The sequence below is a fragment of the Boleophthalmus pectinirostris genome, unplaced genomic scaffold (assembly GCF_026225935.1).
Source record: "Boleophthalmus pectinirostris isolate CB_2022bp ecotype Guang Dong unplaced genomic scaffold, ASM2622593v1 HiC_scaffold_8, whole genome shotgun sequence".
Lineage (NCBI taxonomy): Eukaryota > Metazoa > Chordata > Actinopteri > Gobiiformes > Gobiidae > Boleophthalmus > Boleophthalmus pectinirostris.
In genome coordinates this window covers 3,905,318-3,920,776 of record NW_026571515.1, presented here as the reverse complement: position 1 = coordinate 3,920,776, position 15,459 = coordinate 3,905,318, and the positions used below count along the sequence as shown (strand labels likewise).

The following is a 15,459-nucleotide window of genomic DNA, read 5'->3' as shown; positions in this document are numbered from 1 at the left end:
ACGACAAAGGAAACACGAGGGAGGGTCAAGAGTTAAAATAGTCTCATAGTGAGGAGTTTGTATTGTCATTACACAAGTACAGAGACAGCAGCAAAGCCTGACGTGGTGCTTAATCCTAAATATGACATTAAAATGACACTTTAACACATTTATCTTAAAATAACTACATGAATTTAATAATATAATCTTTAGTATAATTCTCATTATAGGGTCATTTTGGTCAGAACCAGCACCTGAGGAAAGTGTCTCATTCACCCTCAGCTCGTGCTTCCTCCTGACTCTCCTCTGTGGACGGCTTCTCATCCATCTCCTGCAGAATTGAGGAAAGGAATCGAGAAGAAGGAAGAGAAATGAGAGTGGAGTTTGTAACTTCTGCAGCTTAACAGACCCAGAGGGACCATCCAAAACCCCAGGGGAGCCGCCGACGTGAGGGAGTGAGTCTGTCGGACACGTTAATGATCAGTGTTGGTGCTGTGTTAAAGAGGAGGGATAAGAGAGTGGAGTGAATGAATAATGACAAAGTGCGGGGCTTTGACAAATGTGGAAAGTGAATTACAAGCAGGGATGTAACAAAAAACTAAATATCCTGATATCGTATCGTTACAGTTCTCACAATAATACCGTGGACGATCACAATATATCGAATTACAAGTCTTTGCTTAAATTAAGTCATGGTGCAGCAATAGATAAAAAAGACAGAGAGAACTACATAGACCATGATCCTTTGCTCCATTTCTGTGCAGACGACAAGAAGAAATAACAGTTCTAACACTTTTAACTCTTAGTTCTTTGGATTAAGAGGGAAAAGTAGCATATTAACAGTTTTGTTAGTCTCCACAAAATATCGCAATAAATGGATAATTGTCCATCCCTAAACGTGAGCCTCCTCGCTATATCGAGATCGAAATAAATATCGTACCTTGATGATATCGTATCGTGAGACGTGGATATCGTAAGTAATTTAGTTCTTTATTTCTATAGTGCTTTCCACAAACGTTTTGTCACAGAGACGTTTTACAGAGCATTATTCAGTCACTCCAGACCCGGTGGTGCTAAGATACTATTGTAGCCACAGTTGCCCTGGGGCAGACTGACAGAAGAGTGGCAGCCAATTGGTCCGTTTGACCAACACCAACACTCACACACTCTCCACATTCACACTAGGCAATAATAATAATAATAATACATCGGACTTATATAGCATTTTTTTTGGACGCTTTACAAACAAAAAAGAAGTGACACTGTAGAAAACGGGGAAATCGTGAGGGGAATGCCAGATTGAACAGGTGAGATTTTAGAAGTGAGCTGAAGAGCTGCAGTGAGTCCGAGTTCCTGAAGGATTTTGGGAGTGAGTTCCAGAGGGAGGGGGCAGGGGCGGCGGCCAGCGGCGGTGAAGGCTCGGTCCCCCAAGGTCCGGCGCTTTGTCCTGACGAGGGGAGTGAGGAGGTTGGTGTGGGCTGATCTGAGGCGGCGGGAGGGACAGTGCAGATGGAGGAAGTCGGTGAGATCAGGAGGGTCTAGGTCACAGGTGTCAAACATAAGGCCCAGGGGCCAGATCCGGCCCTCCAAGACCTTTAATGTGGCCCTTGGGTGATTTTTTACTAAAATATTTGAATTATATTTTCTATTAAAATCTTGTTAATTTTCTGTGGTGTTTATCACAGCAGCGTCTCCAGCGTCTCTGTACGTGGCCCCTCCCACCAGAGCAGCACAAATGAAGACTTGTCTCTTTCCAAACGCTCTTAAAGGACGATCGTTTTGACTGTTGACCGTGACACCCTCATCAGAAAAATGTCCAACATGAGAAAAGTGGAGCCGAGTGCAGGATTTTACAAGATAAATGAACTTATTCCTATTTACATACAAGTTCATGTTAAAACATTGTGTTGAAATTGTATTTTTCTTAAAGTTTCAGGTTGTTCATAATATTATAATATTTTGTAAAAAAAGAAAAAAAAAAGAAAAAAAAAAGAGTTCATCAATTAAATGTGTTTCTCTACGCAAATATTTGAACTTTGTTATTTTTAGGGTTTATATGACATGAGTTTTCTGATCCGGCCCCTTTGGGATCAAAGTGGGTTGGATATGGCCCCCGGACCAAAATGAGTTTGACACCCCTGGTCCAGGTTATGGAGGGACTTGTAGGTGATGAGGAGGACCTTGTACAGGGAGCCAGCGATGTGGGTGAGGTGTCTCGCCTAAGGACACGACAACAGTTTTTGTGACTGGCGCCTCCCTGTGGCTCCTGATTTTCCCAGTGTCTCCATCCAAGTCCAGACCAGGTTCCAGCATCTGAGCTTCTGAGATCTGACGGGATCAGGCTTCGACAAACTGGTCTGGTCACATAACGTTACATCGCACACGAACCGTTACACCCCAAATAACAAGTGTAAGACTTTATCAGGACATAATAACAGATCTGACTCTGTTGCATAAAATTGGTCAAATAAAGTGAGATGAGGCGCAGATACTGGATCATTTTATTCAGTAGTGTGATCAGAGAACAACGATCTGTTCTGTGTACAATAACAAACCATCTCAGAGCAGAGCTGGGGTCAGTCTCTACAGGACCAGAGGCGGACCCGGGGTCGGTCTCTACAGGACCGGAGGCGGACCCGGGGTCGGTCTCTACAGGACCAGAGGCGGACCCGGGGTCGGTCTCTACAGGACCAGAGGCGGACCCGGGGTCGGTCTCTACAGGACCGGAGGCGAACCCGGGGTCGGTCTCTACAGGACCGGAGGCGGACCCGGGGTCGGTCTCTACAGGACCAGAGGCGGACCCGGGGTCGGTCTCTACAGGACCAGAGGCGGACCCGGGGTCGGTCTCTACAGGACCGGAGGCGAACCCGGGGTCGGTCTCTACAGGACCAGAGGCGGACCCGTGGTCAGTCTCTACAGGACCAGAGGCGGACCCGGGGTCCGTCTCTACAGGACCAGAGGCGGACCCGGGGTCAGTCTCTACAGGACCGGAGGCATCAGGAGCTAAGCGTGATGAGGGACATGACTGCACTAGAGACTAAAGGTGAGGAGACGTGTATCTACAGGTCACGTGACTTTTTTGTTGATGGTTTTTTATGTTTTTTTAATAGTTTTGGTGGAAAGTAGCTCTGGTCGATATTTAACACAGATTTACATCAGTCAGGTCAGTGGTCCTCGACCTTTTTAGCTCCACAGACCGGGTTTATGCCCGACAAGATTTCGAGGACTGGGGGCTGCAGTGGTGCGGCATGGTTTAGTCCTGGTTTAGTCCTGGTTTAGTCCTGGTTTAGTCCTGGTTTTAGACCTGATTACATCCTTTTTACTCCTGTTTTAGACCTGGTTTTAGATCTGGTTTAGACCCGTTTTAATCCCGGTTTTGATCTGCGGTTTTAGACCTGGTTTTAGTTCTGGTTCAATCTTGGTTAAATCCTGGTTTAGTCCTGAATAAATCCTGGGTTAGACCTGGTTTTACACCTGGTTTAGACCTGGTTTTAGTCCTGGTTTAGACCTGGTTTTACACCTGGTTTTAGTCCTGGTTTAGACCTGGTTAAGTCCTGGTTAAGTCCTGAATAAATCCTGGTTTAACACCTGGTTTAGTCCTGGTTTAGTCCTGGGTTTAGTCCTGGGTTTAGGGCCCGGTACCGGTCTGTGGTCTGTGGTCTGTGGCCCGGGGGTTGGGGACCCTTGAGTTCAGTGACAGTTTGGGGAGAGAAGTTGAAGAAAAGTGCAAAAATACAGAAGTAGCGCTGAGCTGTAAAACAAAATCATCCAAGATCCAGCGAGTTTATGCAAAAGGAAGGCATTTTTCTGACAAGTTAAACCATCATTTAATTTTTTATTTTTGTCTAATCACAGCTTTTGTGTAATTTAGACTTTAGGCTTTTGTCGTCATGATGGTCGCTAGGCAAAATTTCAAAATAGAAAAAAAAAATAGGCAAGATTTTTTTACGTTAACTTTGTTTCAGTGAAATTAATAATCCAACCCGTCGTGTGCATTTTAAGGTTTGCGCTCTAAAGGTGCATTGTGTAACTTTTCCGGTGGAGGGTCGTGTCATTGCTCGGCCTGGAATGTTCCGCAATGTGACTTTAAACAACTCTACTTTACATTTATTCAATTACAGGTGGTTTTAACGCTCAAAAATACCTCGAAAAACTGGTAATTTTAACATTGAGCGGGGTCGCGTTTGACGGAGCCTCCACCAGAAAAGTTCCGCAATGCAACTTTAACGCAGAGTTCCAACATTTCTCCAACATTTCTTGTAAAGCAGCACATTTACTGTAGTTTGTCCGACATAATCCCACCTCTGTGCACTCTTCACATTAGAAAAACAACTCATATGGGTTTTTTTCACGGCCGATACCGATATTTGGATCACAGAGCAAACAATGGCTGATGAGCTCTGCCGATATTTTTAGGCCAGTTTCGATTATTTTTAACAAAATATATCATTTGAATTGACCACAAACTGTTTAAAAGGTCCTTTATAACACAAAATTTGAGCTTTAAATCATTATAATGTTGTTACCTTCTCAAAAACAGACCTGGAGTTGTGTTTTGTTTCAATCACATGTTTGAGTAACTCTTTATTATTAGTCTGTCTACATCTCTAAAGCTCAAAATGCTGTGTTCCACCTTGTGATGTCATGAAGTAGGAGTTTAACAGCTCCTTTTACTTTTAGTTCAGTAGAGATCGGCAATTCCAGGGCTGAAATCATCCAAATGCGTCTCGTGAAGGTGTGTGGAGTTTTAAAACGAACGAACGGATCCTAATGCTGCGAGGTCAGACGGTTTCCACGAATTGAAACCGTCTGATGAATCAGGCTAAGAAACTCGTTTATGCAACACATTTCACATTTTCACTGTTTTGATGATTAAAACGGGCGTGTTTCATATTAACTTTGCACAAGAAGTGACTTTTAGTGTCACAGCCACAATTTAGCCTTTTTTTTTTTTTTACTGAACCGTACTGAATCGATTTGAAATATATATCGTATTGAATCGAAAGCTCACTGTATCGCGGTAAGTATCGTATCGGCTACTTCTTACCAGCCCTATTATTCTGTCTACATCTGTAAAGCTCAAAAAGCTCTGATCCACCTTGTGATGTCATGAAGCAGGACTTTCTAACAGCTCCTTTTTACTTTTAGTTCATTACATATTTACAATTCCAGGGCTGAAATCAACCAAATGCTTCTCGTGAAGGTGTGTGGAGTTTAAAAACACGGCGTTTTCAGAGGGTTTGTGTGTTAAACGTGTGAATGAAACAAAACACAACGGGCACAAAATCAGAAGACTAAATTTGAAAACGTGAGGATGACGACTTCCTTCGGGTTTTGTTGGCGATTTAACTCTGACAAAATCTGGGAAAGTGAGAAAATGGACGGGTTTTCTTCATCTACATGTCTTTTTTTTCCTTTTATAAATTGTGGATTAATTTGTATACCATATTTTTTGGACTAAAGTCACACTTTAGTTCATGGTTTGGATGTTTCCTGCGACTTATATATTAAAATTTTCACACTGACAGCCACAAGAGGGCGCTGCGGGCTTGTGTGTGAGTATCTGCTGCTCCTGTTCCTCCTGCACCACTGTCACTTGGCTTTACTGCGCATGTCTCCTGCAGAAAGAGCCTCTGTCCTGTCTGTATCATGTCAGTCGATCGCACCGTTACTTCTGCACCACTGAACTATTTAAACTTTAAACTTATAAAGACAAAGACTTGAGAAGACTGAACACAAATGTCCCGAAAACAAAATCAGATTCTGCAGATTACAAACTGCAAGTCGTGAAATCTGCATCTGAAAACGATAATCGAGCGGCAGAAAGAAAGTTTCCTGGACTTCAGTGACACCGAAACCATCCTGTCGGGATTCAGAAAGACCAGAATAATTCTAACTGGAACTGATGCTGAGTAAGGATGTGCGAAAATATCAAAGTATCGGTATATCGTATCGTTGAATGCGATGATACAGTATCGATATCGTGGGCTGCTGTATCGATATATCACCAAGAGTATTTTTTTTGGTTTGTTACAGCGCGACAATTTTGTTTCTTGTTCAGTGCAAGGAAACTCGTTTAAGCGACACATTTGACATTTTCACTGTTTTGATGAGTAAAATGTTTGTGTTTCATATGAACTTTGCACAAGACGAAGTGGTTTTACAAAGACTTTTAGTATCACAGACATGATTTAGCCTTTGTTTTTTATTGAACCGTATCGAATCGATTTGAAATATATCGTATCGAACTGAAAGTGCACTGTATTTTTTTTTATTGTTTACCTCCGGAGGTCGAGGCCGAGTTGTTCAGAAGTGACAATGGATTTAGTGATTTGGAGTGAGATGGAGAGTTTGGTAAACTAGTTTATCTGAAGAACTGTTCATATGTGACGTTAACAGTCTGTTGTTCTCTCTTCTACTCTTTTTACTAGAACTTCACTTTTAAGATCAAATGTCGGTTCCTGGTCTCTGAATTTCCCCCGAAAAGTGCGACTTATGTGTTTTTTTTTCTTCTTCATTACGCATTTTTTGGGTGGTGCGACTTATATTCTGAAAAATACGGTAATTAAAGTTTCATTTAATTAATACGTCTTCCTGTAAACGTGAACAGAGCCAACTCCAGGTCTGTTTATAATGAGGAAACCACATTAGAACAGATCAGAAAACAGCGTAACAACATGGGACCTTTTAAGGGAACAGTGCGGTCGTGTTCAGTGCAGCGTCCTCTTCCCTCTTCCCTTTTCACACTCAAGTTTTCACATAAAGCTTAAAACACATCCTTTACCAAAAACAAAACGCTAAAAAGTGCAAATACAGGCCCAGAATCACTCTACGTTGCATTGAATTCGAGATTTTATTGAAAGTGACGCAAAAAAAGTCAGATAAGTCGCCGCGTTACTCTGAGGATGAGAGCGTCCAGCCTGCGTCACGAAAAATACAGCGTCCCAAAAAATGTGACATAATTTCGCAGGTCAATAATTTGGGCAATTCTTGTTGAAATAACCTCAAATTTTCACAGAATGTTTAGAAACAGATCAAGATTTTATTCTTAATGTTTTATTTTTGTTCTGTTTTCAGGTTCTGCCGTTCACTCCCAAAGAGAAATCATTTTGTGTCTTGGTGTGTGAGCAGAACAAGAATCCATGTATCATTCGTTTTTTTCAAAATAAAAGCAGAACTAGGAAAATGAAAAAAACAACTGTTTTCTTCATTATTTGTCTCCAAAACGATGTTTGTTTTTCAGTTTCTGATTTTGTGTTTAAATGAAAAATGGAAAAAAACAGATAATGGACGTTTCCCGTTTCCGTGACTTAAACTGCGATGCCGGACTGAACCTGGACTGAACCTGGACTAAACCAGGACTAAACCAAAACTAAACCAGGTCGGGAACCAGACCAGGATTGAGACTGGGACTGAGACTAGGACTGAGGCCAGGACTAAACCAGGTCCGGAACCAGACCAGGATTGAGACTGGGACTGAGACTGGGACTAAACCAGGTCCGGAACCAAGACTGGGACCGAGGCCGGGACCGAAAACGGTTTCAGTCCTGGTTCAGTCCTGGTTCAGTCCTGGTTCAGTCTGGCATCGCAGTTTAAGTCACAGAAACAGGAAACGTCCGTCTTCCATTTTTTCCATTATTCAAATCAAAAACTGACAAAAACGAATCATCTGTTTTTTCATTTTGGTTTCAGAGACAAATAATGAAGAAAATAGTTTTTTTTTTTTTCCATTTTCTTATTTTTGGTTTTATTTTGAAAAACGAATGAACAAATGACACATGAATTAACAAGTTTGGAAACCCAGATTCCTCAAATGACGGTTTGGCGAAACCAGATCCTTTCTTTTTAAATTTTTGGCACCAAGTCCAAATGTGTTTGTTTCCAGTTGGTGAAGTTTGTCAGATTTTGCTGCTCAGTCTTGGATGAGTTTGTGCAGCAGATTCAAAGACGCAAACTGACTTCTCTTTGGGAGTGAACGGCTCAACCTGAAAACAGAACAAAAATAAAACATTAAATACAAAATCTTGATCTGTTTCTAAACATTCTGTGAAAGTCTGAGGTTATTTCAACAAGAACTGACTAAATTATTGCCCCGCGGAATGATGTCACATTTTTTGGAAACCCTGTATGTGAACACCAGCGATGAGCCAAAGAAAGCGAACACTTTAAATACGTACTTCATCCTTTTATGGTTTGAAAATCACTGAATTTAAAGGTGCAGTGTGTAACTTTCCTTGTAGAGAGCCTGCTACGAGTTAGTCGTCTCTGTGGAGATGTTACTACTTATGAATTACCTCCGATAAAAGAATGGGATTAAATTGATCAATCTCCCTAGAAACAAGCAGGAGACACCGCCAGGGCAGTTTACAGGTGAGATCTGTGGAGAGGCGAAATAAAAACACCCAAAATCGAAAAAAAATGCATCTTATATAAGTTTAATCCCATATTGCGGAACATTCCAGGCTAAGTAATCCTGGGAAAGCATCTCCACGGAAGCAGACGCCCAACCTGAAAAGTTACACAGTGTACTTTTAAAGGTGTTGGGGGTCCGTCACCTGCTTGTTTCCATGGATACGTCATCGCTCTGCCTGGAATGTTCCACAGTGTGACATTAAACAGCTCTACCTTTTTACATTTATTCAATTACAGGTGGTTTTAAAGCTCAAAAATACCAAGACAAACAGGCAGCGGGGTCGCCTCTCCACAGATCTGACCTGGAATTTGGTCTGGTTTGGTCTCCGTGACGATAGAAAGGTTTAATGCCATACTGTGGAACATTCCAGACAAAGCAATAACATCTACATGGAGAAACGCGAATCCATGTGTCATTCGTTCACTGTTTTTTTCAATATAAAACCAAAAATAAGAAAACGAAAAACAATTTTCTTCATTATTTTTCGCTTTTAACTGCGATGCCGGACCGAACCAGGACTAAACCAGGTCCGGGACAAGACCAGAACCAGATCGGGACTGAAACCAGGACTTGGACCAGACCAGCACTGAGTCTGGGACTAGACTGAGACCAGAGTGGGACCAGGACCGGGACAGAGGCCAGGACTGAGGCTGGGACCAGACTGGGACCAGATCAGGACCAGACCGGGACCAGGACTGAGGCCGGGACTGAGGCCGGGACCAGAGCGGGACCAGGACAGAAGCCAGGACTGAAGCTGGGACCAGAGTGGGACCAGAGTGGGACCAGAGTGGGACCAGACCGGAACCGGGACCAGACCAGGACCAGACCAGGACCAGACCAGGACCAGACCAGGACCAGACCAGGACCAGACCAGGACTGAAAACGGTTCAGTCCTGGTTCAGTCCTGGTTCAGTCCTGGTTTAGTCCTGGTTTAGTCCTGGTTTAGTCCTGGTTTAGTCCAGCATCGGAGTTTAAGTCACGTAAACAGGAAACTGTCTTTATCTGTTTTTTCATTTTGGTTTCGGAGACAAATAATGAAGAAAATAGTTGTTTTTTTTTAGTTTTCTTATTTTTGGTTTTATTCCGAAAAACGAACGCACAAACGATACACGAATTAAAGCTCTCGACAAACCCTCCACCGGAAAAGTTACACGATGAAAATCCTTCTCTTATCGCGATACGTCAGAGTCATTTTTTCTAGCAGAAGAAAATAAATAGCTTAAGTTAAGGTTAATATCTTTTTTTTTTTTTGTATAATTTTGTTCTTTTCTCGTCCTCTAGACTGCGGTTAATACGTGGTTGCGCCCCAGACCCGTCGCTCAGAGGTCAGACGGAGCAGGCCTGCTTGGTGGATCCTCCCTCTGGAGCAGATCTCGAGGAGGAGGTCTGGGTCCGGAGCAGATCTCGAGGAGGAGGTCTGGGTCCGGAGCAGATCTCGAGGAGGAGGTCTGGGTCCGGAGCAGATCTCGAGGAGGAGGTCTGGGTCCGGAGCAGATCTCGAGGAGGAGGTCTGGGTCCGGAGCAGATCTCGAGGAGGAGGTCTGGGTCCGGAGCAGATCTCGAGGAGGAGTCTGGGTCCGGAGCAGATCTCGAGGAGGAGGTCTGGGTCCGGAGCAGATCTCGAGGAGGAGGTCTGGGGTCCGGAGCAGATCTCGAGGAGGAGGTCTGGGTCCGGAGCAGATCTCGAGGAGGAGGTCTGGGTCCGGAGCAGATCTCGAGGAGGAGGTCTGGGTCCGGAGCAGATCTCGAGGAGGAGGTCTGGGTCTGGAGCAGATCTCGAGGAGGTCTGGGTTGGAGCAGATCTCGAGGAGGTCTGGGTCCGGAGCAGATCTCGAGGAGGAGGTCTGGGTCTGGAGCAGGTCTGGGTCTGGAGCAGATCTCGAGGAGGAGCTGGGGAGGTCTTCACTTGCTGCTGTGTTGGAGATACTGTTGGATAAACATGTTGAGCTCGCTGTCCAGCCAGCCCGCCTTGTTCCTGAGACGAGAGAAAAAACACAAAACCCAGTTAGTTAAAAACAAGAGCGATAAAGCCGTTACCTTTTTATCTTCATGGAGACCAAACCAGACCAAGTTACAGGTCAGATCAGATCAGAATGTTTGTTTTTCGAGGTATTTTTGGAGCTGTAAAACCACCTGTAACTGAATAAATGTAAAAGGAGGAGCTGTGTCTTTTGAATTTCAATTAAGAACGAAAAACAATAAAATGGGAAAACAGTTTGTTATTTCATTTTTCTGTTTTAGTGTTAAACAAAAAGCAGGTTTCGGCCTCTATTTCCAATGTTTATATTTAAAGTTTATGTTAAATTACACCAATCAAAAAACAGTCTCGGTGAATCCTGTGTGTCATTTGTTCGTTTTTCAAAATAAAACCAAAAATAAGAAAATGAAAAAACAACAGTTTTCTTCTTATTTGTCTCCAAAACCAAAATGAAAAAACAGATAATGATTCGTTTTTTCAGTTTTCAATTTTGTGTTTAAATGAAGAATGAAAAAACAGAACGGGATAAGACCGGAACCAGACTGGGACTGAGACCGAGACCAGACCGAGACCAGATCAGGACCAGAGTAGGACCAGAGCGGGACCAGAGCGGGGGACCAGACCAAGACTGAGATCAGAACTGAGACCGGGACCACAGCAGGACTGAGACCAAGACCAGACCGGGACCAGACCAAGACTGAGATCAGAAATGAGACCGGGACCAGACCGGGACCAGAGCGAGACTGAGACCGAGACCAGGCCGGAGGCTCAGAGCCCACTGCAGGGCCGGAGCTCGAAGCTGAGGCTCGGACCCTGCGGAGGCTCAGAGTCAAAGCTCGGAGTCCGCTCTGGTCCCGGTCTGGTCCCGGACCTGGATCAGTCCTGGTTCAGTGCTGGTTCAGTTCGTATTCGGCTCAAAAGTCCGGCATCTCAGTCACGGAAGTCACGTAAACGGGAAACGGACGTTATCAGTTTTTTTCCATTCTTCATTTAAACACAAAATCGAAAACTGAAAAAACAAATCATTATCTGTTTTTTCATTTCGGTTTTGGAGACAAATAATAAAAAAAATAGTTGTTTTTTCGTTTTCTTATTTTTGGTTTTATATTGAAAAACGAATGAACGAACGATACACGGATTTGAATCGTATCGGGAGCGTCTTAATGATCCCCAGCTCTAGTCGTCGTCTGTACTTTTGGTGGTTCTTACCGGAGGAGTTTGGCTTTGCTCTGCAGTCCGTCCAGCTGCTCGATCTTCTGGTTCATTTCGTTGATCTCGTCCTCCAGATTCTGCCTCGTCACATCCACCTGCTGACAGAGCTGAGCGAACATGCCCGCCAGCTCCCTGAAAACACCACGAACAAGGATTTACAGCGACCGTTTGGAAGGCTTAAATAGCCTTAAAGAGCTTTCAGAATTTTATAAAATTTAGAAATGCCTGTTTGATGTATAAGACTTTGCACGGTTTAGCTCCACCTCCACTCAGTGATTATATCAGGTATAGGTCAAGTGTTACATGTCGCTCCTCCAGGGCCACAGACAGAGGTGACTGTGAGGTGCCTGATAGAAAAACCTCTTTCAGTCAAAATGTGTTTTCATATAAGGGCAGTGTTCTGTGGAACAGTTTACCACCCACAGTTAGAGACTCCCCCAGCTTTACGACTTTTAAAGGCCATTTAAAGACATGGCTCAGGTCGACACAGGTGTGTGATCATTTACGATAGTTTACAATGTGCAATGGGCAAAGTGCAATATGCTATTTATTAAGTATTTTAATATTTAAATTACGGGCAATATGTAATATACTAAAGAATTTTACCTTCGAGGGCACGTGCAATACATTGTAGAAAAGCACTTTATAGTAATTTTAGCAATGGGCTGTGTGCAATATCTATACACTGGCATCTTAACTAAACAAGGCAGCGTGCAATTTTGATCAAATAATCCAACATCCTTTGCTTGACCTGTGTCTGTGATCTTGTGACTGACCAGCTCTTTGTGTCTGTCTATTTGTATTATTGTATTGTCTGTCGGGGTGTATTGTTTTTACTGTGCTTTTGTTTTATGATTACATCAACCTGCCTAGGGACAGCAGATGGAAATTAGCCTTGGGCTATAATCTGATAACATATTTACATATCATGTATATGTTCATTAATGTGTTTTGTCCCTATATTTTTTTTTAAATAAATACATTTGTATACAGTCATTTGGAGATTTGGACTCACTGCTGGACTTGGTGGCTGCAGTTAGACCCCGTGTAGCTGACGATGAGCTGTAGTTTCTCGCTGGCGTAGTCCACAAACTGCCTCTTGAACGCTCGCTCTTTGGCCCTGGTGGTCCACGTGAGGCGCTCGTAGATGTACAGGAGGCCGTACAGACCCAGGGACAGAGCGATGAGACGCCAGCCCACCGCCTTCCAGATCTGAACACACGGACACACGGACGGATACGGACAATCAGAGACGAGGAGACACACATAAAGCCAATCAGAGAGGAGGAAGCACACAAACATACAGCAAATCAGAGAAGAGGAAACACTAGGGTGGCCAGACGTTCTTATTTACCCTGGGACAGTCCCAGTTTTGAGCCCTGTGTCCTGTCCCAGTAGATTTATCCAAAACCACTGATTTGTCCCAGTTTTATACAGGTGTCTCTATTTTTGACAGTAAATAGAAACATAAACTGTCATTTGTTTCGGTAAAATGCAGAAAAGCTGCTTAACAACGACCAAAACACAAAGAAAATGTGGCTGTACCTATATATGAATGGGCCAAATGTAAGAATTAGACCTGGTTTAGACCTGGTTTAGACCTGGTTTAAGACCTGGGTTAAGACCTGGTAAGACCTGGTTTAAGACCTGGTTTTAAGACACCTGGTTTAACGCCTGGTTTAGACCTGGTTTAGACCTGGTTTAGACCTGGTTTTAGTCCTGGTTTAGACCTGGTTTAGTCCTGGTTTAGACCTGGTTTAGACCTGGTTTAGACCTGGTTTAGACCTGGTTTAGACCTGGTTTAGACCTGGTTTAGACCTGGTTTTAGTCTTGGTTTAGTGTCCGGCAATGAGTGGAATTACAAAAAAAAAAAAAGGGATATAGCCCAAATGTGAAAACAGGAAAATCCCGCCATGTAATCCATTTATTTCAGCAAAGTAACTGTAATCCAATTACCACTCACGGAAACAGTAACTGTAACTGAATACAGTTACTCATAATTTGTACTCTGATTACTTAACTCCGGTACATGTAATCTGTTACTCCCCAACGCTGCATGTCGTTCATTATCAGTGATATGAGTAGTTACACTATGGCCTGTAGGCTCAAAGAAGAACAACAGTTGGACTTATTTTTAGACGATTACATAGATCTGTCTGCATGTGTAAGTCTGTGTGCAGGACTGGAATCTACTGTTGCCGTTCAAGGACCAATGACAACAGAGTGCAGCGTCTCTCTTACTTTAGTCTGATGCAAATAAAAATATCATTACCCCATCTTTGTCAAACAGCTGCAATAATCCAGTCTGCTTTAAATGTGATCAGACATTTAAGGTTACTCACAATTATGGTTCCATGTTACGTTGCTATTGTTGGGAGTAACGCGGTATAAAAGTAAAGAGTTAATGTAATGTGTTGCTTTTTGCTGTAACGTGGCATTACAGGGAAAGACACGGTAATATTTTAGTCGGTACAAATGTGAGTAATGCGCGTCACAATGCATTTTTAACCTGGATTGAAGTGGTGGCTTTTTTTTTGTTTTTCTTCATACAAATTTGCTAAAATCACGGCGATATCAGCAGCGGAGAAACGCCATCGTTACGGTTCCGAATGTCGGGACGGGCCCGGAGGTGCGCCCGCCCGTGTAGACCGTCGGGTGACCGCGGGCGAAAGGACCGACGCAGAACTCCACGATCGTGCTTTGCGGACGCCCTGCTCCATGGGCTTGGGGTTCTCTCAGGGGCGGTCCGAGATTCCAAGATTAGTCCTGGCTTGGTCCTGGTTCAGCTCTTGTTTAGGTCCTGGTTCAGCTCTTGTTTAGGTCCTGGTTCAGCTCTTGTTCAGGTCCCGGTTCAGCTCTTGTTCAGGTCCCGGTTCAGCTCTTGTTCAGGTCCCGGTTCAGCTCTTGTTCAGGTCCCGGTTCAGCTCTTGTTCAGGTCCCGGTTCAGCTCTTGTTCAGGTCCCGGTTCAGCTCTTGTCGGTTCAGGTTCGGTCCCGGTTCAGCTCTTGTTCGGTCCCGGTTCAGCTCTTGTTTCAGGTCCCGGTTCAGCTCTTGTTCGGGTCCCGGTTCAGCTCTTGTTCGGGTCCCGGTTCAGCTCTTGTTCGGGTCCCGGTTCAGCTCTTGTTCGTCCCGGTTCAGCTCTTGTTCGGGTCCCGGTTCAGCTCTTGTTCGGGTCCCGGTTCAGCTCTTGTTCGGGTCCCGGTTCAGCTCTTGTTCGGGTCCCGGTTCAGCTCTTGTTCAGGTCCCGGTTCAGCTCTTGTTCAGGTCCCGGTTCAGCTCTTGTTCAGGTCCTGGTTCAGCTCTTGTTCAGGTCCTGGTTCAGCTCTTGTTCAGGTCCTGGTTCAGCTCTTGTTTAGGTCCTGGTTCAGCTCTTGTTTAGGTCCTGGTTCAGCTCTTGTTCAGGTCCTGGTTCAGCTCTTGTTTAGGTCCTGGTTCAGCTCTTGTTCGGGTCCTGGTTCAGCTCTTGTTCGGGTCCTGGTTCAGCTCTTGTTCGGGTCCTGGTTCAGCTCTTGTTCAGGTCCTGGTTCAGCTCTTGTTCAGGTCCTGGTTCAGCTCTTGTTTAGGTCCTGGTTCAGCTCTTGTTTAGGTCCTGGTTCAGCGCTTGTTCGGGTCCTGGTTCGGCTCTTGTTCGGGTCCTGGTTCGGCTCTTGTTCGGGTCCTGGTTCGGCTCTTGTTCGGGTCCTGGTTCGGCTCTTGTTCGGGTCCTGGTTCGGCTCTTGTTCGGGTCCTGGTTCGGCTCTCTGTTCGGGTCCTGGTTCGGCTCTTGTTCGGGTCCTGGTTCGGCTCTTGTTTCGGGTCCTGGTTCGGCTCTTGTTCAGGTCCCGGTTCGGCTCTTGTTCAGGTCCCGGTTCGGCTCTTGTTCAGGTCCCGGTTCGGC

At 44.4% G+C, this 15,459-nt stretch overlaps 1 protein-coding gene across 2 annotated transcripts in view; it reads right to left on the bottom strand.

Annotated features, from left to right (window-relative positions):
• Positions 1–2,468: 2,468 nt before the first annotated feature.
• mfn2 (mitofusin 2) overlaps positions 2,469–15,459 on the bottom strand; it is a 45,571-nt gene continuing 32,580 nt past the window's right edge. For both annotated transcript variants that reach the window (XM_055165653.1, XM_055165652.1), the window contains 3 exons: positions 12,598–12,794; positions 11,580–11,714; positions 2,469–10,367 (listed from right to left, as the gene is read on the bottom strand). In XM_055165653.1, coding sequence (XP_055021628.1) covers positions 10,295–10,367; positions 11,580–11,714; positions 12,598–12,794 — 405 coding nt within the window. In that variant the 3' untranslated portion in view covers positions 2,469–10,294. The remainder of the gene's footprint in view (positions 10,368–11,579; positions 11,715–12,597; positions 12,795–15,459) is intronic.